The 24,010-nt window shown below is 32.1% G+C and overlaps 2 protein-coding genes across 2 annotated transcripts in view; both read left to right on the top strand.

Moving 5' to 3' along the window:
- Positions 1–189: 189 nt before the first annotated feature.
- Positions 190–4,699, top strand: LOC140663885 (probable RNA-binding protein 19). The gene is made up of 11 exons (XM_072888425.1): positions 190–342; positions 496–700; positions 786–991; positions 1,109–1,336; positions 1,431–1,704; positions 1,802–2,919; positions 3,009–3,211; positions 3,288–3,404; positions 3,499–3,604; positions 3,763–3,886; positions 3,995–4,699. The coding sequence occupies exons 1-11, from the start codon at positions 307–309 to the stop codon at positions 4,072–4,074; spliced, it is 2,697 nt and encodes an 898-aa protein (XP_072744526.1). The 5' UTR covers positions 190–306; the 3' UTR covers positions 4,075–4,699.
- Positions 4,700–5,283: 584 nt separating this feature from the next.
- The window catches only part of LOC140664329 (uncharacterized), a 33,087-nt gene continuing 14,360 nt past the window's right edge, over positions 5,284–24,010 (top strand). The window contains exons 1-9 of the mRNA XM_072889389.1: positions 5,284–5,916; positions 16,883–16,943; positions 20,755–20,937; positions 21,404–21,663; positions 21,894–22,148; positions 22,234–22,419; positions 22,574–22,839; positions 23,167–23,630; positions 23,760–23,882. Coding sequence (XP_072745490.1) covers positions 5,908–5,916; positions 16,883–16,943; positions 20,755–20,937; positions 21,404–21,663; positions 21,894–22,148; positions 22,234–22,419; positions 22,574–22,839; positions 23,167–23,630; positions 23,760–23,882 — 1,807 coding nt within the window. The 5' untranslated portion in view covers positions 5,284–5,907. The remainder of the gene's footprint in view (positions 5,917–16,882; positions 16,944–20,754; positions 20,938–21,403; positions 21,664–21,893; positions 22,149–22,233; positions 22,420–22,573; positions 22,840–23,166; positions 23,631–23,759; positions 23,883–24,010) is intronic.

Genomic DNA, 24,010 nt, shown 5'->3' with positions numbered 1-24,010 from the left:
AATATGATTACTTTAGTTTATCATTATTCCTAAAAATAAAATTTAAAAAATTAATAAAATAATAACTGGTTGGTTCATGTCCATGCTAATTCGTAACTGTTTTATCATCATCGAAAGAAGATGTGGCCATGTAGTTCAAGCGGTTGTAAAATAGAAATACGTGACGCTATTCGTTATTCGTTCTGCAACACGCAGCGCAGCATCGCAGCACGTGGTTAAATGCGTTATCGTAAACAGCATTGAATAGCACATATTTTGTATATAATTTCTTGTTGGAGTTTTGAAGAAGAAACTATTAAATATAAGATGTCGCGTTTAATAGTGAAAAATTTACCGAAAAATGTATGTAAAACCCTTGTGTGAACTATCTAACAATATATATTTATTTTTTTAATAAATATACAAGACATTTGTATGCGCATGTACATAGAATTTTACTGATGATGAAGTGGATATTTCGAACATTTATCTTAATTTTGTATTTGGTGCACACAGGTGACTGACACTAAACTAAAAGAATTATTTAGTCAAAAGGGTGTTGTAACTGATGTTCAGTTGAAGTATACAAAAGATGGAAAGTTTCGACGATTTGCATTTATTGGATACAAGACAGAGGAGCAAGCAAAATTGGCACAGTCCTTTTTTGATCAAACATATATTGATACATGTAAAGTATTTATTGAGCAGTGTGTAGGTTTAGGTATGTATCCAAAAATAATTGTGTTAACATTATAAAGTAGAAGATTTTCATAGGCCTTTTAATGATGTAAAATGATACATTTTAGGTGATTCCTCAAAGCCAAGATCTTGGAGCAAATATGCAAACGATAGCTCTTATAACAAGATTAATAAAGCTCTTGAGGCTTCAAAGGAAAAATTGACAGATTCTGCAAAAAATGATAATATAAAAGAAAGTAAAAGTGAGAAAAAGAAGGAAAAAAAGAACGCAGACAAAAAGAATAATGAAGAAATTAAAAAAACACTGGACAAGGTATAATAAATTTTTCTAATCTCTCTATATTTAATAACTCTATAGGTTAGCTTTTTTCTTTTTTAATTAAAGAAAATTATTATTTCATTAAATTGTTTTATGGCTTTAAATTTTTAGTATAAGGATGATCCTTTATTTATGGAATTTTTTGAAACACATACTGATAATGATGTAAAAGCACTTTGGAAAAATGATATTGATATATCTATGGAAAAAGAAAAGTCTGATGATGATGAATCTAAGGATGGGGAAGATGACGAATCTAAGGAAAGTGAAGCTAAAAAAGAAGAAGAGGAAAATAAAGAAGAAGAAAAGATTGCAAATAAAGTTATATCAGATTTAGAGGTACATATGATATTGCTATTATCATTGAATATAATGTTGATAAACATTAAACTAACGTTATATATGCTATTAATGAAATTTTTTTTAATTCTAGTATATAGAGGCATTAAAGAAAAAGCAACAAAATGTAAAAAGTGAAGAAAAATCTCTGATCAGCAATGTGTCAAAACATGGTCCATTAACATTTCATACAGTAAAATTACGAGGACTTGCATATAAACATGTTAAAAAGCATATTAAACAATTTTTTCATCCTATAAAAGTTGCATCTATACGAATTCCACCTAAAATTAAAGGTATTGCTTATGTGGGTTTCAAAACAGAACAATCTATGAAGAAAGCTCTTATGAAAAATAAGAGTTTTTTAGGTAAGAGAACCAATATTAATTATGAAATAATAGTGTATGTGATAAATATATTTTACCAATATTTTCCATTATAATGAAAATGTTTGAATTTATGCAGAAGGAAAGCAGATATTTGTCTCTAAATACGAACAAAAAGAGGCAAGTGAATCTAACGAAAATTCAAATAATAAAACCAATATTAAATGGAAGAGACAAGAAGATGCCTTAAAGAATGAAGAGAATATAGCGGAATCTGGAAGAATTTTTATCAGAAATCTGACATATACAATTACAGAAGACGATATAAGAACATTGTTTGAAAAATATGGCCCTCTATCTGAAGTGAATTTACCTGTGGATAGAATGACTAGGAAACCAAAAGGATTTGGTACGGTAACTTTCTTGATGCCGGAACATGCTATAAAGGCTTACAGTGAACTGGATGGTTCTGTACTAGATGGAAGAATGTTACACATTCTTCCCGGGAAAGCAAAAACTTCTTTGGAAGACATCGATATGGAAAATTTAACTTACAAACAAAAGAAGGAGCTGCAAAATAAGGTAATGGCAGGTTCATCGCATAATTGGAATACGTTGTTTCTTGGTCAGAATGCTGTAGCAGACGCTATCGCGAGTCGTTACAATACAACAAAGGAGAAGTTATTAGAAGATGGATCAAATGGAATGAGTGCTGCGGTCAAACTGGCACTAGGAGAGACGCAACTTACTCAAGACACAAGAGCTTTCTTGGAAGAAAACGGCGTGTGTCTGGACGCTTTCAATCAAGCCCCGAAGAAGAGATCGACTACTATAATCTTAATAAAAAATTTACCGGCTCAAACAAAATCGAATGAAATCCGAGAAATGTTTGCTAAGCACGGGGAACTTGCGCGTATCGTAATGCCACCGGCGGGTATAACAGCACTGGTCGAATTTTTAGAGCCATCCGAAGCACGCAAGGCTTTCCACGCATTAGCTTATAAAAAATTTAAGCATCTACCGTTATATTTAGAATGGGCACCAGATAATAGTTTCGTCAGACCTGCGTCTAAGTCTGACATGACTCAAAGTAGTAAAGAAAAGAAGAAAGAATCGACTGCAGAGGAAGTTGAAAAAGAAATAACGAAAGAAAAGAAGAATATACATAAAAAGGAGGATGATGAGCCACCTGAACCAGATACTACGCTTTTTGTAAAAAATATAAATTTCTCAACTACAGAAGAACAATTAAAAGATGTAAGTAATTAAAATTATTATATTTGTAGGATAATATTGGTGTAGTTTTTCTTGCGCATAAATGTGATAACACATTTTTACATTTTCAGTACTTTGGTAAATGCGGTCCTCTTCATTACATCACAATAGCCACTAAGAAAGATCCAGAAAATTCGGCTAATAAACTATCTATGGGGTATGGATTTGTGAGATACAAGAGAAAACACGACGCGGATCGTGCATTGAAAACGTTACAGATGTCAGTACTCGATGGAAAAAGTTTGGAGTTGAAGCGATCTGAGAGAACCTTAACGTAATGAGAGCATTAATATTTTAATTTCTTTTAATAAAAGCCAGGAAATCTGAATAATTATGGGATTAATTTCTAGATCTGATGTTAAAACAGCAAAGAAGAAGTCTAACATTACCGAACAAACTGGTTCTAAGATTTTGGTACGAAACGTACCTTTCCAAGCAACTCTTCAGGAAATAACAGAATTATTCAAGTATGTATATTGTATATATGTTTTTTCAAAATATTTATATTAATACGAATTTTAAATATAAATTTTGTTAACTTTATTAATTGTAATTTTGCAGATCATATGGTGAATTGAAGGCTGTACGATTGCCAAAGAAATTAGTCGGCACTGAGAAACACAGAGGATTCGCCTTTATCGAGTATTATACAAAGACAGACGCAAAGGTAATTATTCATAGTATTTATACTTGTATTTATATTTTTTAATTCCATAATAAATAAATTTAATGTGCTCTATATATGAACAGTTAACTTATTTAAAGATGTGTATAATAGAAAAACTGCATTCAGTTTTGTTAATTTCAATTCGCAATTTTTTGCAGAAAGCGTTTAAAGCATTATGTCAAAGTACTCACTTGTACGGCCGAAGGTTAGTGCTTGAATGGGCACAAACAGAGGAAGGTATCGAAGAAATTAGAAAACGTACTGCGAAACGTTTCTACCAAGGTAATTGAAATTAATTTCTATTATACTTTAATAAATATTATAATCAATTCGCGTATTAATATACGCTAGAAAGTTTTGTAATTCTTAAGAAGAACTTCTTTTTTTCAGAGAGTTCAACGAAAAGATTCAAGAAATCTACGTTAGATCCTGAGAGTGTTGGCCTGGAATTAAATTCGGCTGATGTATAAATATTTTTTAAAAATTACTAAGCGAAAAAAATGTCAATATAAAAAAACATCTATAATTTAATGAACGTTTTATGATTAACGTTGTATAATTTCAAAATACTTTCTGACAAATACTAAATGTCACGGACATGTTGGAATCAATATTCAGCAATGCTATACATATCGATTTCCATTTCTTTTCACATTGGCAGGGATTCAAGTTCATAGGAAGTCGGAATTTTTATTACACGACATTAATCTTCATGTCACGTTTAAACATGACTTTTTCTTTCTTACAAGACGATACCGATTTTCAATGATCGATGTAATGCGATATATTTGAGTTACTATATTTTTCACTTTATAAAATTATTATAAATGGTGATATGTAGGTAACTTATATTAACTATCTTTCTTCCTGACTAATTGGAATACTTAGTCTTTAAATGCACATAAAACAATTTCTCTTTTTTTATTGATTAGTAATATTTGTACAATAACTTTTTGTACATACAATATTTTAAGTGTACAATGATATATAATGTAATATATATACGAATTAATGTTAAAAAGTCATAGCCGGATAGAAAGAAGAAGGCAAATAGCCATGTTTTACTAAAAACTTGCGTTTAGCAAACAAATAACATAGCTATAATCTTTTTTCTCACCCTCTTATTCTCCGGATCCGCCCCTGAGGTCTTCTTGTAGCTTAAGATAAAAAAAATGTATCGCCAGCTTAAAACTTATATAAACTGCATTTGCAGGATGACTATGTTGCGCCTACAGAAACATCGATTAGTACTATAAATTTCACAAATCCATAATGAATGTAAATCAAAAGGCCATTATCGTTAAGGGAATTGCAGTAATTATAAATGATAAGTTTGGCCATATATGTTTTTAATATAATCTCCCGGTTTCACTTTTTGATATCATCTCGCGTATATATGTATATTAGATTTTATCTGTAATATATGTATATAAAATGCAGAGATAAAGTCTTAGAAAATATTTTATCTTTAGTCCATAACTATTATAGTTACATTTACATGTAACTTTATTAGATGTAAATTTTACTTTTTACATCAAATAAACTAAATAATAATAATTTATTTATATTGTACACGGATAAACTTTGAATTTATCGAATATTAAGAGTTTTAGAAATAATCTATTTGTTTCTGTAATGGATTATAACAATTATTGAAGAAATATTCTTTATCACATATTGATTAATCGAATAGAATACAATCAGAAAAAAGAAATAGTTCCAACAGCCTCCAAGGTTTTCGTTTGACGATACCCATACGATCTTACATACTTACTCAACGAACAGAAGTCAACCGGCAGCAAGGTAGTCGCGGCGAAGAAATGTCTTCCTTTCACCTCCACCGCCGCATCAGCCCGAAGATTTTGCATTGGAGCCCCCCCGGGCATCGCGAAGGACTGGAAACGCGGTTCCGGTTGGTGGGATCCAACACCGGTTGGCGATGTTGTCCCACGAAGGTGGTAGCAGTAGTATGGGAGACGATCCCCATGAAAGTAACAGTGCGCTTGTGGTCCACCTTCGCCAGCCAAGCCAGTCGTACGCTCTTCGTTCTGAAGAACGGTGCTTGCACGATTCGTTCATAAATTCTTGCTATAAGTGCCGCGTCGCGTCGTCATCCTCCCCCAGTGCCATCGTACAGGTACAAGGTCACGAGTTCAACGGCGATCACATCGTCTTGTCACTGTGGATCACGTGCATCATAAGCAGATGCACCTGACGCGCAATGTGTTCAAGCTGAGAAAGACTCCTGACTCTAAAGACAGGCAAAACATCAAGTTACCGGAGGATCAAATCAAGCAATTAACATGGACTGGGTAAGAGCAATTTCACTCTCGAATTAATAATGAGTTGAATTATCATTACGTCAAATTTGAACAAAATTAAATTATTATTAGCTCCTTTAATCTCTTTAACTGCAATCTAAGCTCACATTCGAGATTGTCGATTGACAGAATGTGATTTTCTAAAAAAGCTCGTCTTGAATGTGATAGAATATCACATTCTAGCACGTATTGAACAAGAATATAACCAGAATAAAATTATTGTGTTAAATTAGTAAAAAAAAATAGTTTTTAACATGCTTATCGAAAACTTATTTTGAAAGGGTTGAAACTTGTTTAAAATATCAGAGCCAAATATATGGAATATATTACATTTTACACACTAAACCGAGAAGATTAATCGATAATTTTTAATTTTATTTTGAATATAAATCTTGCACGAAATTTTTTTATTATCTGATAAAAACTCATTATTTAAAAATGACATTTATTTATTTTATATTATTTATTTCTCTCCCAATTTTTTGACTGAATTAAAACTAAGTCACTGGACGATTAAAGTAAGAAGTAAACATGGACAGAAGAACACAATTTCATGCTTACAATGAGATAAATCATTATCTGCTTTAACAATAGGCATTTGTCATTAACGATTGTACATCATTCGACGAAGGCGATAAAATAAATGGTGTTTTATTGTAGTTCTTACAATTGTCAAGAAGAACCGCGTAATCTTCTTTTTAATATCTATTATCGCAACCACAAATCTTAATTTTTCCTATTTCTTTATTCATTCAAATATGCATTTAAATAGGTTTTGTAATGAAAAATGCCATTAAAAATTTGTGAATAACATTATTACTGAATAATATTATTAGAATAAAATTAAACGAATCGTTTGATTATTTGTCTCGAGAGAAAGGAAGTCGATTTTGCGTTTGATTCTATATCGGTCATCGAATTATGACATTTTGACAGGTATTTCGACATTAGAATATATGTAGAAACATTTGGAAAAGTAACACAAGGACTGCGCTTAGACGGGAAATGCAAACTTTCCTGCATCGAATGTATGTTATCTTTGTATCAAACGCAACGCTGGTGAAACCTATGACCAGCCATTGCAAGATGAATAATAATGTTTATTCGGAAACTTCTTCGGAAGAAGGAGTTTCCGCGAGCGAAAGAGTTTCCGTTACATTTCGCTTAAACTCGCGCTTATAAATTATACTTCATTTTCCGCTCACGGTTAGCAATTTATCATTACGAGAATACGAGTATACGTATACCGGTATAGATCGAGTTCCGCGCGAGCGATCGGTGATTGAAATTGCATCGATATTAACGAGAAATCGTATACTTGATTGCGGTCGTGATCTGTCCTATATGATTCCACGCGAGCGTAAAGCAATCCACTTTTGACGTGACTGGATAAGGTGAGATGAGGATAAAAGTCGGGGAAGTAGAGATCGGATTCCAGAAGGTATAAGATCTGTATTCGCATGTTGAGTAACAACGCAGGGAGGCGAGGGAAACATTTGACTTGCATATTCGCCCCGCGGTATCAAAACGCGATTCACGAGCGGGGAAAAAGCCTTGAGAACCGAGTTGCGAGAAGTGCAAATTTATGGGCACGTCCGTAGGCGTAGGCGCTCGCTCCTTTTTCTTTTTTTTTTTTTTTCTCTTTTCCTTTGCATCTCACTAGTCACGCTTTCAACGAGTCGACGGAGTCTAATGAGCACGGAAATGAGAGAGAGAAAGAGAGAAAGAAAAAGATAAGAAGAAAAGAAAGGAATATCTTCTACGCAAGCGCGATTTTTATTGCAATGAAAATAATTAATTATATTAATATAATGATTAATTACGATAATTAATTACCATTCTAAGTTTGAATGACATTATTTTTAAAAACATAAGAGTCCTCGATATTAAATTTTTCAAGAATATAATATAGCGCAAAGCATATGTAAAAAGAAGTTGGATCTAACAATACGGTTATTTAAGAAAAAAGAGAAAGTGCGATAAGATTACTTAATCATGTTTATATTCTAATGTTAATTCATATTTTATTCATATATTTTGTTCAGTTTTTAACAAGAAACTATTATATAGTCGAAATACTACTCCATCAAATATTAGGGGTGTAGTGACAGTAAAAGCGATACTCCACTGGTCATTTGAATTAATTTGCATCAATTTCTCTAATCGAATTTTAGGTAGTGAAAGCAAGATCGAACTTGTTCGCGTAATAATTGTGTGTATGAGGATGCGTTTTACTGTTCCATATAATAGACGATGCGTCCATTAACAATAGAAATTAAGATGCACACATACATACATTTTCTACTCTCGAATTAAATTTTTACAGCTCTCGCGAAAATTTTTTTTATATATTTTTTTTAAAGATTACATCACTTTAATTGTAATCAGTTGATTATTTTTTACCTTAGCATGCAACATGTTTTGTATATGACGTACATTAAAAATACAATATTCTTTCTCTATTATAATTATTCTTTTATAATTAACTTTTTATTGTAATGTAAACAAATCTTTAAATTATATAATTATTATTGCGCTTTATTAATCATTAACCATAATCGTAAATCGAGATCATTGTATCACGTTGCGATTAAATTGATGTGTCTTTATCATACATTCTTTATTAAAAACAGATATATATTTTTTTAAAAATAATTTAATAATATATGATGTAACGATCTTTCATATTTTTTTTCTTTTAAATCTGCATATCTTTTCTAATGATCAAAAATATATATTGAAGAGAGAAGATAAAAGATTTTTCTTTGCAATAATAATTCGCTCACTTTCTACGGAGTAATAATCTTGAAAAAGATCGATTTAAAAGGTTCTGGGAAAAATGTAATGAACCTTTTACCGCGTATATCGCAACGATTAGTAGATCAGCGGTGCAACTTCTCAGGATTTACGCGCGATTGAACGTATCGAGGCGCGCTGTAATGGAAGAGATCATTCGAGGGCGCGATCTATAAATGCATATCGAATACCTGGGAACGACCGTCGGCTTCCTCCCGAGGATGGAAGGAAGGATTGAAGGAGGGGATCGAACTTGCAATGCAACTTCACTTTAAACCGTTGCACGCCGCAGAAAGAAGGAGCGAACGCGTGTGGCAATTCAATTGAGAAATCGAGCCTGGGAGGTTGTAACAATCTTCTCGTCCGCGAATCAACGAGTGCAATTTGCATCATTTCGGAAGCCGCGAAAAAATCATGCTTTGGTCTAGCCGAATAAAAAATCGATTGGTAGCAGATTGGAATCGTCGCTTTTGATCATATAACGTAAAAGTCATCAAATAGCGTCCTATTAATTTACATATCATTTATTTGTTCCTGCAAAATTATTAATAATTATTAATAAATTATAAATAAGATTTCTGGGACTTTACCTTAAAACACTTAATTAACTATGAGATTGTATTATTTTTTAATTACCTTGAAAAATCGTTCGAAATTTATCGATTATCATATATTTAATATTTCGGCTAATATATATTTTTTTTGGATATGTCATAAAAAAATATATTTCTCTTCGGAGAAAAGATCAATTAATTTTTTCGAATTTTTAAAAAATGTCTGGTTTTTTTTTAATTAAACCGGTTCAAAAATGAAAAACACATATTTCAAATACGGTTCAAGATTGATTCTGGATCATGCGTCATGTGGTGCAGCTTCCGCAGTGAAAGTAAATTTGCTCTTTACGCGACTAAAGAGATGCACGATTTTAATGCGGATTGAGACCGATCGACCTTGTTGTCGATGGCCTTCATTCAATATTTGCGTGTCCACGAGACGCATGGAGGAATGCGTGAAAGGAGCCAATGTCCCGGAATGAAAAGTTTCCTTCACTTTAGAGGAAAGAAAAACGACGAGTCGCGGAGATAGAGATGGAAATATAAAAGACATTTGCTGAGAACGGACAGCGGTCGACCTTTTTCGATCGTAGCTCGAGGCAAGATCTTTCGTCGATGTTAAATGCAACTTTATTACTGCTACTATGCAATTTAATGCACTCAATACGATGCTGTTATATGTATTCTCCATTCTCAATATTTATTTTATTAAAATAATTTCGTACATAAATTAAATTTAGAGACGAATTTATAAATAATGAAATTTGAACTTCAAGCTCGTAATTGTCAAGGAAACTTCCCAAATTAATTTAGCTGAGAAAAATTTGTCAATTTTTAAATATTACTATTACTTAATATAGGAGGAAATGCAAATTCTCTTAATCATGTTTTTGTATTGATTTTATTGAAATATTTTACTTCCACGTGTGAATCAAAATAAACATAAATGGAATTACTTGTGATTGTGAAAGATAGTGATTCTGACATCACCATCATGTTAATTTTATTCGTTTATCAATATTCGAAAGCTGTGACATCATCGTTATATGTTAATTTTATTACATTTAACCACAAATGGAATGGAAATGTGATGAAAAGAGCATTTCTTCATCAACAACAAATAATTTCATTATCATGCCATTCATTATTCATATTGGTATGCGAAATATTTTCATCAGAGAGAAAAAATACTTTAGTCCAAAATTATTTATCAAATACATCTAAAGAAAATAAATTACACTAGAATTATTTACAAATAAAAAATAGAAGTTATTATAAATACTATGTACTAAAATTGAGAAGACATATATAAAGAACAAAACTGAGATAAAATCAAATTTTTTGTTACCATGTTTTATGAGAGAAAAAAGTGAATTATTTATTTATAACACATGTAATGAACATAGGAAATTAATAATCTTCCTAAATTCGAGCAATTTTTCTCTTCTTAACGAATCGAGAATTAATGAATCGTCGACTGTGGCTCGAATCGTATGTCGACAAAGAAGACTTAATTGCCGGCATAATCGGCCTATTAATTCTCCACGAAGGAGAGCGAGAGTCCGAGTGCCCCCAGGGTGAATTCCGTAGAAAGTAAAAGCGAGTGAAGCACAGTCTTCCAGGACAGCTCAAATCGATTTTACGTTTCCACTTTCGAGACGGTAGTGAAATGACTGCGAGTCGAAAGTGGCGTTTAATCGACGATAATTCAATAACGCAAAAGTGTTGCAGTAAATGTTTATTTTAATTAAGCATCTAACGATGCGTGAATGAACTTAATATTGGAAAACTTTGGTATCAATATACTACGATACATATCGATTGAATTACAAGTTGTATACAGTTATATATAAATACTATTTTATTTTAAAAAAATAATATAATAAAAATTATTAATACACTTGTTGTATAAAAAAAGTAAATAGTAATTTAGATAAAAGCAGAAAAGTTGTAGAAAAATTATAATTATTTATTTTTTCAAATACACGTCCAATTTCCTGTGAATTTAATTATATAATATTTGAAACAGTGACAATTATATTTATATTATATTAAATTACATTCGAATTGCTTGCTTCCAATATAGTTATAAATATAACCGTCACTGTTTTAAAGACATTATTAAATAAATGTAATTTTAAAATATAATGAGCTGTGGAATTGTACTAACGATTTCGACAAGATTTACGAAATTCAATTAATGAATTAACGATAAAAGGAATGTGTAAAAATTAAATTTTATTAATCGCATGCAACAGTTAACGAATAGTGACAAGTCAAATCGCGATTACCCATGCACCAGTACACACAAATTCTGGATCAAGAATGTCGCTTATACCTTTTATAACAACATGTCAAAGAGCCGTTGCACTGTTCGTTACACTGTTATAGCACTGTATAATCTTACTTACAATTAATTATATAAATCCGACCATCGCGACTTTTATTAAAACAAACAAACACACATACACACACACACATATTCAAATTATATATTGTATACATAATACATTTGAAGATAAATCGATTAATTATATATTGTTGTTTTCAAACCATTACATAGAAAAGGAAAAGAAAACACGTTAATATAGAAATTATTGTACATATATTGTGTAACATGGAAATAACATTATCGTTCGTTTACAAGGAAGAGAAATCTAGTAAAATATAAATATGATATAATGACGATACATTATGTATATGATTCTTTCATTATTTTCTCGTGATTTTCTTTTTCGACGAAGAATGATGTTATTTGAGTGTCGTATAATTTATTTACAATAATTAATTTTTATTTGAGACATGTAGCACCTCCACAGGTTTAGCAAATAAATATATTAATAAACATCTAGAAATCTGGATATCATGGAAAATTTTTTTAAATTATCTATGAGAATTCTTATTAAATATTAGGATACATTTTTGTGCGTGAGTTATTATACAATTTAATTTTATACAATTAACAGAGACCGATAAGGTTACTAAATGCAAATATATGTTTGCATATACTGCATTCTTGGATTTAATTTTTTTCGAAGATCAGTCGAAAAAAAGGCCGAGGCCTCTCAAAAATAGCCGCAGGACTGCATTATTCTCGACATATCGCGTAAACAACGACAATGTCCAGCGAAGACGGTTGTTTTTAGTATAACCTTGGACGTCCAGAAATCTGGTTCTGGAAATATACGGCGCGTAGTGTCACCGAAAGGTCAACCGGGATGTCGTTTGCATTATTATAGCGATAGCTCTGGTTGGTGAACGAGTTCTATTCTCGTGCTCTGCCTTCGTCTTTCCGTTTTTACTCCCGCGGGATTTTAAGACCGATAAATATTGAGATAACACGAAAAAACCTTAACTCGAAATTCCTTCGCGAGAAATGACGACGTTATAAAATTTCTGGTTTACATCGACGAATTATAGTTTGATGCAGTTAATAAAATGTAAATCACAAAACGATTTAAATGCCAAAAAAAACGCTCATCTTCAAGTTGTGAATATATTAAAACTATTTGTACAAAAAAACATAATAATTATAAATGTAAATAACAGAAGGAAAAAAGGTCACTAATGATAAAAAAAAAGTGCAATAGAATTTCACTTGCATATTAAAAGGTTTTTTTCGAAAAAGATTGTACGAAAATACTAAGATTATTATTTACTTAAAATCTGAAGACATTTATATTTTTATGGATAAAAAACAACTTTAATCTGTAATAAAGTTCGATCAATTTATTGTCGAGAGAATTGTCAGAGAGAACTATATACTCATTTCGATTTTGATCATGATATGCAAAATTTGATTTAGAAAGTACGTTGTATTTCGAAGCATGAAATCATCTGAAAACTCAAATGCTCCTTCCCCTTCGAAAGTTACGGGAAGAAATTCGTGGACTCACGAAGAAAGATTCTTCTTTGTCTCTCTTATGCATCAGCTGATCAGGCAATCAATTTTTTTTTCGAAAAAATGAGATGTTTCATGCTGTATTATATTTTGAGCTTTGAATAATCTCGACTGGGTATGTATTCGAATTAGAATCCTGAATAAGATATATAAAAATGTCATTTGTTTATTAAAAAAATTTATCACAAAGCAATAGCTTATTGTGTCATCATAATTTTATCAATATAAATGCGAGATGGAGAACGTATCAGTTGGGAGAAGCATGAATGCAACTTTATGCATTAAATAATTCACATTCTCGAAATGTTCCGACCTTCTGTTATTTCTCGATCGACCGAACGCGGCAACCGGTTGGTATTTCACCGCGCAAACCGATTATAGATTAGACTGGTTCACAGACAGTACCGAATACATGAGCGAAATATACGATGTATTTTATTATATATAGATGAGATTGTTGATAATCGTTAGAAACAATTCGGTAAAATCTCGGGTCAAAGATGCGCATATGTACAAACATTTGCATAATGTTATTATCACTTTCCTTTTGTGTATGTAACGCGGCAAGACCGTTTATATAATATCAATACTCTGTACATGTATCAATTATATAATTATGGCCACAAGAATACCAACACATCTATTCTGATTGAGTGAAACCGTTATTCGTATATTAGATATTCTTACACATCAACTGAATATTAAAATCTTTTCTAGAATATCCTGGATATATTTAATATTGCCGTTATATTTATTGTCATGCGAAGAAACAATTTATGCAAGAAAGTTATTGATTAAGTAAAAAATGTAATGTCGTTATTAAAAAACATTTTTTTTTTTAAAGATGACGCGCACAAAGAAAAGAAATAAAGAGATATGTAATATAACACGCTTTAAGTGCGTAATATAATAAATTCTTTTTATTACCGAGATTTTATTTTTCAGACAAAAAAATGACAGTTCTTGCGTCACGAAATTTATTCCTAACAGTTTGTTTTTTGATACACGTTGCCTCTTCGTGCGGCAATAAAAAAATGGAAACATTTATAAACCTAGACATTCAAGTGACATATAGGAATCTCCATCTGATATTTACACTTCATTCAGCTATATGCAGAATCAAGTGTTACGTCTGCGACGATTGAAATTGCATACCTATGCAATTTGCAACATCTTCCGCATCGTAAGTGAACTTTTCTTCTCGATTATGAGAAATTCTTTTGATTAATTCGCGCACATATTGTACACCATAAGTGGATACATTCCAAAGTTTTTTCGCGTTACATTGAACCATCTGAGTAAGGTCAAAGTTAATTATTTTATGACAGAGAAAGAGTGAGATAGATATAGCGAAAAATTTAATATAAGTTTTCTTGAGCTGAAGTCTCCTTCAGAAATAATTTCTGGAATAATAGTACCAATAATTACAGCAATAAATAATCACAGTAAGATTTGTAATGTATGTCATATATATTGATGTATAATATATAAATGTGAATATAATGAATAAGATTGAAATGATTTTTTATAACATTTGAATAACATATAACATTTCTAATAAAATTTTATTATTAAATCATCTATTGAATTATAGTTACGAAAAAGAGAAAATGACGAAATTCTTAAATCCTGCTTTCACTAGATTATTTTTATAAAATAACAATCACAGAAATTATTCACACACTCGAGTCCAAAACAACAAAGGTAGCGAGGAAGGAGGATGGTAGTGGATCGTGCGTCGAAAGCACGACGCAAACTTCCGTTCCGGTTACGAAACTCCCAGAAAGCCAAAGCAATGACCAACTCCTTTGCTCGTCGACCGCTCGTCGGACGATCGACGTACGTGTATGCGCGTGCACATATATATATGTGTGGCTATAGCCACGCGATGAACGTTCGGAGCTCTCCCTTGATTCGTTCGTTGTATGTTGGCTTTCCAATGATCCGCAGCATCGTAGAAAGTTATTTGACATTTAAAGGGGTCCAGAGTTTTTTGACCCACCCTGTGCATGCTAGCCGCATGCCACCACTCATACATAGACAGGTCACTACTTTAAGCGGGGAAGGTACACGTGCGCGCGAAGGTACGGAGACATATCGCGACGCATCGTGACGATGAGATGATTATCAGCCACGGATTGCGGACAGGTGTCTACAATTGCAAAAGGAATAAATGTGCATTTCGAAATGACCGGAGGCGGAATTTACACAATTAGCTGAAATTACTTCAATTAAAAATCAGTGCATTGATATTGTCATAAAAATGTATTGCCTAAAAATGTGAATGAAAAACTAGAAATTTTAGAATTTTTATATGTTTAATAAATTATATTTTCTCTCTTTAAAAGGTATAAAATTAATTCAACGTATGTATATATAAAAAATATTATATGTTATATGTTATAAATATTCGAGAAAGAAAGCGAGAGAGAGAGGAAAAAAAAAAGAAATATATACAGCGAAAATGTTACAATTAGGCCTGAAATTAAATGAGTGTTGTGTAAAAGTAATTAAGATTGATTATAAGAAACGATTTTCTATCAGTATTTTATTTTTTCAAGGAAGACTTTATTTATGATCGAAAAAACTCGAGTTTCAGATTTTTCCGGTAGTAACATCTCGGATATATTTCAAGTTTCACTATAATTAAGTAGAATCATTAAACCAACATGCTCGTAGCGGCTATCTTCCGCGCTTCGCTCGTGATTTCCGCAAGCCTGGAATTTTTGCCGGCTCATTAAGCTTTCAGGGTCCACGAAGGCGTTAATTGTTATCACAATGGCGGGCAGCGCATAGCGTTGTTACAACGTAACGTTAACGTAACTCGCGAAACTCGCCACCCGAAACGCGGCGCGACTTTCTCGCGCCGCGTTCTTTCTTCTTGCTTTCTCTTTACACATCCGTTACGTAACGAGGAGTGGTCATTCGTGTGCATGTGTGTCGTGTCATGACACTATCGTTCGACATTCCGATATGTGTATATGTCATCGATCTTTATTAATTCAGCATCTTGGACCGCCCGCGATCGCGCTGACCGTGTCGAGCCGGGAACAAGTGCATCGTCGTATACTTTACATTTCTGCTGTTACATAAGCGGTTACAAACCGGACCGACACACATTCGGTAATCTCGCCGGCTTTTAATTCACACATCTTATCGATCTACGCGATGCAAATAAACTAGAAATTTTCATTCTCAGATTGATGCATACATAAAAAAATTATAATTTAAATTTATAATGTATACACACTTTCTCCAAATTAAACTCTTACGCGATTCTTAATTTAAAATTTATCGCAATGGGAATGTACGCTTTAATATTATCGTTGTATTTATACGCCAGAATTTTTATTTTAATTTCTTGTTAATTTTTAACATATTTTTCTCTCTTATGGATTTTTAAAAAATATTTTGTGTTAATATATCGTCGTATGAATTAACGTAGATTTTCTAGCATTTAATAAATTTTTATCAATGCAGTTATTGATGAAATCACCGATCTATCCTGAACTATATCCAGATTGATTCGTTACTGATTTGTTAGCAACACGTGAGAAGTTGAACGCCACCAAAGTTGGGAACTCGTTATGAATTAATTATCTGTGCGAAACTCTCACTTCAGCGAACACACTTTGGCACATTGGTGTTATATACGTCTCCGGTGATGATGAATTATTAATAAGACCCATCGTTTTTTCCGTTACAGGAGATGCGAGCAGCATCGCTGATTCTCTGCTTGGGAATTTTACTTGCGACGATACAAAATGGTAAGTCTCTCCACGACTTTCCTAATAAAAATACAATCTATAGCGTAAGAGAAAGTTGTAAGATTTCATATTTATATTTTTTAATTATATATAGGACACTCGATTAAGTGTACAATTTTTTCAATTATTGATTATTATTTATTTCTAAATTTTATCAGCTTTTTGCAAATAATTAAACGTCACTTTCTTTTCGCTCTTTCCAAGTTTTTAAATATCTTTATAATTTAAAAAAATATACAAATTCTTTTAAAATTCTTTTAAAATATAATTTATTGAAATTATATGAAAAATAAGGTTTTCCTATTTATCTGTACTTTTGAATTTAACAACAAATTTCGTTCTTTCATTACTTATACATAATTTAGAAGTTATTTTGATGCTCTTTAATTTAATATTTATTTACATTTTTAATAATGTTGGAACACTTTGTATAGTTATATATATTAATTATAATAAATTACTTTTTGTGTTTTGTACAAATACAAATGTACATAACCAGACGCTCTTTGTGTATATGTGTATTTACAAGAATGGCATCTTGAAAATAAATTCTTAAATAACAATAGCTCGGGATAAATTTCGAAAAGCATTTACTTACGTCTCTAAGGTAAACCACGGCTTGCGAAACGAATTGCAGAGAATTTATCCGACAGGTGTTTATTTGATGTATCCTAGAATTTTCACTGGCGAAACTAGTAAACAATAATAGTTTCCGTGCTAAGCAAGCGTGCAAGAGCGACGGTGCTGTAACTGATTGTGAGAGTGAGAGAATTGGAGTGGAATTCGCGAAGGAAAACGAAAGGACGTACGGATCGCTTGTAAAGTGCTAATATTTCAAACCGTCTTGAAAAACAAACAATAAATTGTGGGGACTTGTACTTTGAAGCATTTGTTTCATTAATAATAATAATTTTTCACATCATGATAGTAGAATCCCTTGTCGTGATTTTTCTCATATCCATCGGCAAATCCGGAAAAACGCGCGATCACGAACCAGCGTGGATAAGCCTCGACATTATCTGTGCGATATTATGTACCTTAATGCTGCTAAATGCCGTTTGTATAACAACGATATAAAGCGTGGGACTATCATGAATACACATTGTCAGTCTGCATCGAGCAGTGAAAGAGAATCTCAAACATTCCTGTTTGCGATCTTTGCGAGGCGCATGAAGATGATGAGATTTACGGACTCTGTACGACTTGTTGCACACACTTTATATCCAGAGTCTCCAATTAATTAAACTCGCATATTTTTTGTCTAATTTATTGGGATTTACGTACCTTTATGTATTTACTGTTATATGTACACATCCGAGATATTATATATATATAATCATTGTTTAATTGTATCATCTTATTATGATCAATTTTACGTTTCAAATGTGATAACTTTGTTATAAATAAATAAATATATATATAAATAAATGATAAAAAAAATATAATTTTTAACATTTTTTAGTTTTATGTTGATAATTTCTTATTTTAAATATATAATTATTTTCTTATAATAAATAGTCAATAGAAATAACTAATAAAAAATAAAATATAGAATATATATATAAAATTATATAGATGGATAAATAAAATATAATAGAAGTAAATATTTATTCGTAACAAGAATTGTAATAAAATGCCAGTCAATATTAATGTTTCTATATAATTTACGTAAACATACGTATAGAATTTTCTTTTTCTTGCCTTCTTAAAATTATAGTTTAATTAAAAATATTAAATCTAGTTAGAATATAATTATAATATTAATTTTAAGTAACGTGTGTGTGGCACAACATTTAATATTTTCTCTGTAATTTTGAGAATTACATCGTGTTTGGACGTGGACATGTCTTTGATTAAACTCGCTGAAATCGTTTTTAATCGATCGATCGGACATATTTCTTCGTAACAAGAATTGTAATAAAATGCCAGTCAATATTAATATTTCTATATAATTTACGTAAACATACGTATAGAATTTTCTTTTTCTTGCCTTCTTAAAATTATAGTTTAATTAAAAATATTAAATCTAGTTAGAATATAATTATAATATTAATTTTAAGTAACGTGTGTGTGGCACAACATTTAATATTTTCTCTGTAATTTTGAGAATTACATCGTGTTTGGACGTGGACATGTCTTTGATTAAACTCGCTGAAATCGTTTTTAATCGATCGATCGAACATATTTCGTCGACCTCGCCAAAGTCCTGGTCAGGGTCAACAGCGGGTCTTAATTCACAGGCATTGCTCGTATTGTTTCTACATGATATTCGGCCTCGTTTCATGCACGATCGGTGAAAGCATCGGCGAATAATTCATCGGCAACTCGAAAGTACGAGTAGTCAAACACACGCGAACTCGGCGAGCCGTCAAAGTCAGCCTTCGAGAACGATTATGCACGTGCGAAGCAGGGCAACGAGATGCATACTTCTCGCTCTCTCTCTCTTTCTTTCTCTCTATGCATACGCAGATATATGCATTCGGTTAATTAGACGCTTGGATGATGGCGGGAAACAATATATCTATCACGTAATACTATCTTTCGCTTTCGCAATGCTATTTTTGATCAGATTACGTGGGTTATGGTCCGTCATAACATTTCACTGAAGAAAGTTAGATTGACTCAGTGTCAGATCACATCTTCTATATTGGAATATGGTCTGATTACTTATGTAATCATATGATGTTATAATAGTCTTTTGTCTTTATTTTATAAAATTATAACAGATTGAATATTATCAAAGAAAGTAATTTTAAAATTAATTAGTCAGTTTTAAAAAGCAGTCTAAAATAATGCAAATAAACAGAACTAAATATATTTTATTAAAAAAAAAAAAATCTTCTACCTTCAGAGATTCATTAATGTAAAAATGTTAAAAAGTCAAAAGCGATAAAAATTTAATACAAAATTAGTACGATAAATTTTCTACAAATCATATATCCAAATGATTTTTTCCGAATAAAATTGCATTTAAAAAAAATATAGTCGGTGTCGGGAATGTGCTTTTTTAGAGTCGGTTAACAACACTTTGCCGCGTGAGTTGAAGCCTATATATTTCTTGGCGTACACGTAAACGAAAGTTCAATCGCGTTTCAATTTCTCCCAGTTTTCTCTCGCAACCGTTAACGCGTTCTCCCTGCGTTTAACGCGTGAGTGTGTCATGCGTGCGCAAAATATGCATACTATATAGGTATAAGCGAAACGTGTATTGAATGCATGTCGCGCGCATTCATTTAATATGCATATGCATGTGCATTCAGAGGCTGAGAAAATGCAGAACACGTGTCCATCGCAACGTGAGCTAATATTAAAAGAAATTGAAGATAACCACCGCTGATTCTTTGCAACTTGGCACGAGCTGAATGCACCGGAATACATTTATCATTGATGTCTATTCATTCAATAGACTTCTGTTGAAAGTAGGGGAGTAGTTATTATGCGGGAGTAACAAATAGAAATGAAACGGTCTTATATTCTTTTCAGAAAGAGACAAAGAGACTATGAAAGAATTTAAATTAAAAGAAAAATTTTTTAATATTTTATATGATTTTAAATTATTTTTATAAATATATTTATAAATCAAAATGTTTAAGAAATGTAATTATTAAATTCTTTTAAAATATATTAAAAAATAATTTTAATGCTCTTATTTTATAAGACTTTAAATAATTATTACAAATATTTAAATGTGTTATGTAAAATGTAAAAATGAATTTTTTATATTTTATTAAAAACATGAGACTTATTTCTAAAAGTTTTTTCTTTATTAAAATAAAATTTATATTTTTCCTGATTGTTATTGTTCTTTCAGGAATTGCCGAACGCAAAATCATTTGTTATTACACAAATTGGTCGGTGTACCGACCTGGCACAGCAAAATTCTCTCCTCAAAATATAAATCCTTATCTTTGCACCCATCTAATCTACGCGTTCGGAGGTTTCACAAAGGATAATGCATTGAAACCATTCGACAAATATCAGGATATCGAGAAAGGTAACATAACAATATGTACTACAATATATACAACTATATATTAAATTGCAAATTTATTAATGACTTATTATATCAACAATCAACTCATCGAAAAGAATAGATCAACGATATTTATAGCAAAAAATTAAACTTTTCAATTATTAGTCATCAGTTAAAATTGTCAATGGATTTATATTCATAATTTTATTACGAGCGAAGAGAGTTTGCAACTTAATTGTGTGTATTCTAGGAAAATTGAAGAAAATGTTAAATACCAAGTAGTGTCGAGTATTAAAAAATATTATCCTCAGTTATTACAAAAGACATTCTTGTATTTAAAAAAAATACTATTCTTCAGTGTCTACCTTTATAAATCCTTAATTTATTTGTTAACGCAATATATCATTAAAGTTGGAATACATCATGTTCTATGACTTAGCTGATATTTAACTTTCACTCTAACGATTAACATTCGCTCGCTGGACAGGCGGATACGCGAAGTTTACGGGTCTGAAGACTTACAATAAGAATCTGAAGACGATGCTGGCGATCGGCGGCTGGAACGAGGGCTCCAGCAGATTTTCACCGATGGTGGCCGATCCTGAAAGACGGCGAGAGTTTGTCAAGAACGCCGTCAAGTTCCTCAGGCAAAATCATTTCGACGGCCTCGATCTCGATTGGGAGTATCCGGCTTTTAGAGACGGCGGGAAACCGCGAGATAAAGACAATTACGCCAACCTGGTGCAGGTATGATGTCCCAACAGTTTCTTATCGCGTCGAAGAAAGAATATGAAATCTCTTGCGGAAACCTTGGTAAATAAAAATAAAGAAAAAGAGAACGTGAAAGAAATTTATATTATAGCTTGAAAAATATGGATAAATACAAAAATGATGAAGAATTAATTGCGATTTTGCTTCAGTCTTCAGAGCTGAATTATAAAAATTTATTAAAAATAATAAATTATGAAAATTGGCAGGAACTTTACGAGGAATTCGAGAGAGAGTCCTCGAAGACCGGAAGACCGAGATTGCTGTTATCAATGGCGATGCCCGCTGGTATCGAATACATAGACAAGGGTTACGACGTACCTAGGCTAAACGAGTACTTGGATTTCATCAATCTGCTCTCTTACGATTATCATTCGGCGTACGAGCCAGCTGTTAATCATCACTCGCCGTTGTATCCTCTGGAAGAGGACAACGAATATAATTATGATGCCGAGTTGACTATTGTAAGAGAATTAGCTTGTCAGAATCTTATAACGTTATTGCTCATTATCATACAAGTCTATTAAAAATTTTTGATTGATCGCCTAGGATTACACGATCAATTATCTCCTGGAGAAGGGTGCGTCTCCAGATAAGGTTATTCTTGGAATACCAACGTACGGTCGCTCGTATACGCTGTTTAACCAGGAGGCGACCGACCTTGGATCACCAGCGGACGGTCCAGGTGTCGAAGGAGAAGCCACTCGAGAGAAAGGCTATCTTGCTTATTATGAAGTAATATATGTCAAATTTATCAAAGGTTTTTTTTATGTGTATTAATGTAATTTATTTGTAAAAGCATATAAATTTTATACATATTATTATACATAGTATATATTTTATTTAAAAAATTACATTCAAGAAAAATTTAATATTGAGATTATTATAGATTTGCGAGAATATAGCGGAATCCGACAAGTGGGAGGTCGTTCAGCCGAATCCGAAAGCCATGGGACCATACGCGTTTAGTGAAAATCAGTGGGTAGGATACGACGATGAAGACATAGTAAAACTAAAAGCTCGATATGTGAACGAGAAGAAATTGGGAGGCATCATGTTCTGGTCGATAGACAACGACGATTTCCGTGGCAAGTGCCACGGTCGACCTTATCCATTGATCGAAGCTGCTAAGGAAGCTCTACTTGCGGATAACAAGTAAGAATTATGGCTGAGAATAAACATATTAGCTTATAACAGTCGGAAATAATATTCTAATGCTATCGCATTAATTCATTTTTATAGTATTATTATTTAGATTTAATTTATTATAACTTAAGAAATTAAATTAATAGACAGTACAAAAGTTTGCAAACATAAAATATAGATTTTTTTAAAAATAAATTCAAGATAATTTATTTCGAGAACGTTTAGTAGATTTAATAATTTTTAGAATGTTTAGTCTCTTTATTTTCACCAACTTTTCTAATTTTAATTTTTCTATTAAATTTAAAAAAAATAATAAAAATGATTATTATCGCGTAGCAGGAATACGATCGAGAATACAAAATCAGTGGACAGTCGGAAAAAGATTCGCAGTCAAGGTATTCAGAGCAGTTCTCGTAAATTAGGCACAAATAGCAAAAGAAGTAGCACTACGTCGGCTCCGATCACAAATCGACGTGCGCCCTCTTCAAGACCAAAGTACCGTAACATTTCGAAATCGAAACCGAGCGATGAAGACGAGGAAGATCGGGAAGTAGCAAGAAGATCGTACGATCCGTCGTCCGATGAGGACATAGAGGGTAAGAACACCCTCAGAGTTAGAGAGAAGACCGAGCGACCAAAAAACCGGAACAGAAGTAAAACGCGAAACAGCCCCACCGATCATAGCTCTCGTAGAAAACAGTCTAGACGTAAAGGACAGAACAAGACTGACGAGGACCAAGGATCCTTGAGCAACAAGCTGACGACTCCTGAACCGCCGACCACTCCTGATCCAGGAACCGGTGAGTTTTCGTGAAAATCAATGTATATTTTTAGTGTGACTCGATTACTTGAGAGAGTACGAATCTAAATGTGAAAATGAAAATTTTATCTCTGTTATACGTAAACTTAAAGAGCATTATTTTTTATAGACTTTAAATGCGAGGACGAAGGCTTCTTCCCGCATCCTCGAGACTGTAAGAAATATTTTTGGTGTCTCGACAGTGGTCCAAGCGGACTTGGTGTGGTTGCGCATCAGTTCACTTGTCCTTCGGGTAATTTTATTTTTCTATAAATAATAATCCCGCACAATTAACACTAAATATATCCATCTCCAATCTCAACTCCTTATATCTAAATTAACAGAAAATATTTAAAATAATATTAATATATATTATACACA

Source organism: Anoplolepis gracilipes, chromosome 3 (assembly GCF_047496725.1).
Source record: "Anoplolepis gracilipes chromosome 3, ASM4749672v1, whole genome shotgun sequence".
Lineage (NCBI taxonomy): Eukaryota > Metazoa > Arthropoda > Insecta > Hymenoptera > Formicidae > Anoplolepis > Anoplolepis gracilipes.
The sequence above is the reverse complement of the archived record's forward strand: the minus strand, read 5'-3'. Positions and strand labels throughout refer to the sequence as shown.

Excerpts from the sequence above, each read along its gene's own strand:
- LOC140663885 (XM_072888425.1), top strand. The coding sequence starts at position 307 with ATGTCGCGTTTAATAGTGAAAAATTTACCGAAAAAT. Across the intron at positions 1,705-1,801 it reads GAAAAATAAGAGTTTTTTAG|AAGGAAAGCAGATATTTGTC; the intron begins GTAAGAGAACCA and ends GAATTTATGCAG. Across the intron at positions 3,212-3,287 it reads CGATCTGAGAGAACCTTAAC|ATCTGATGTTAAAACAGCAA; the intron begins GTAATGAGAGCA and ends ATTAATTTCTAG.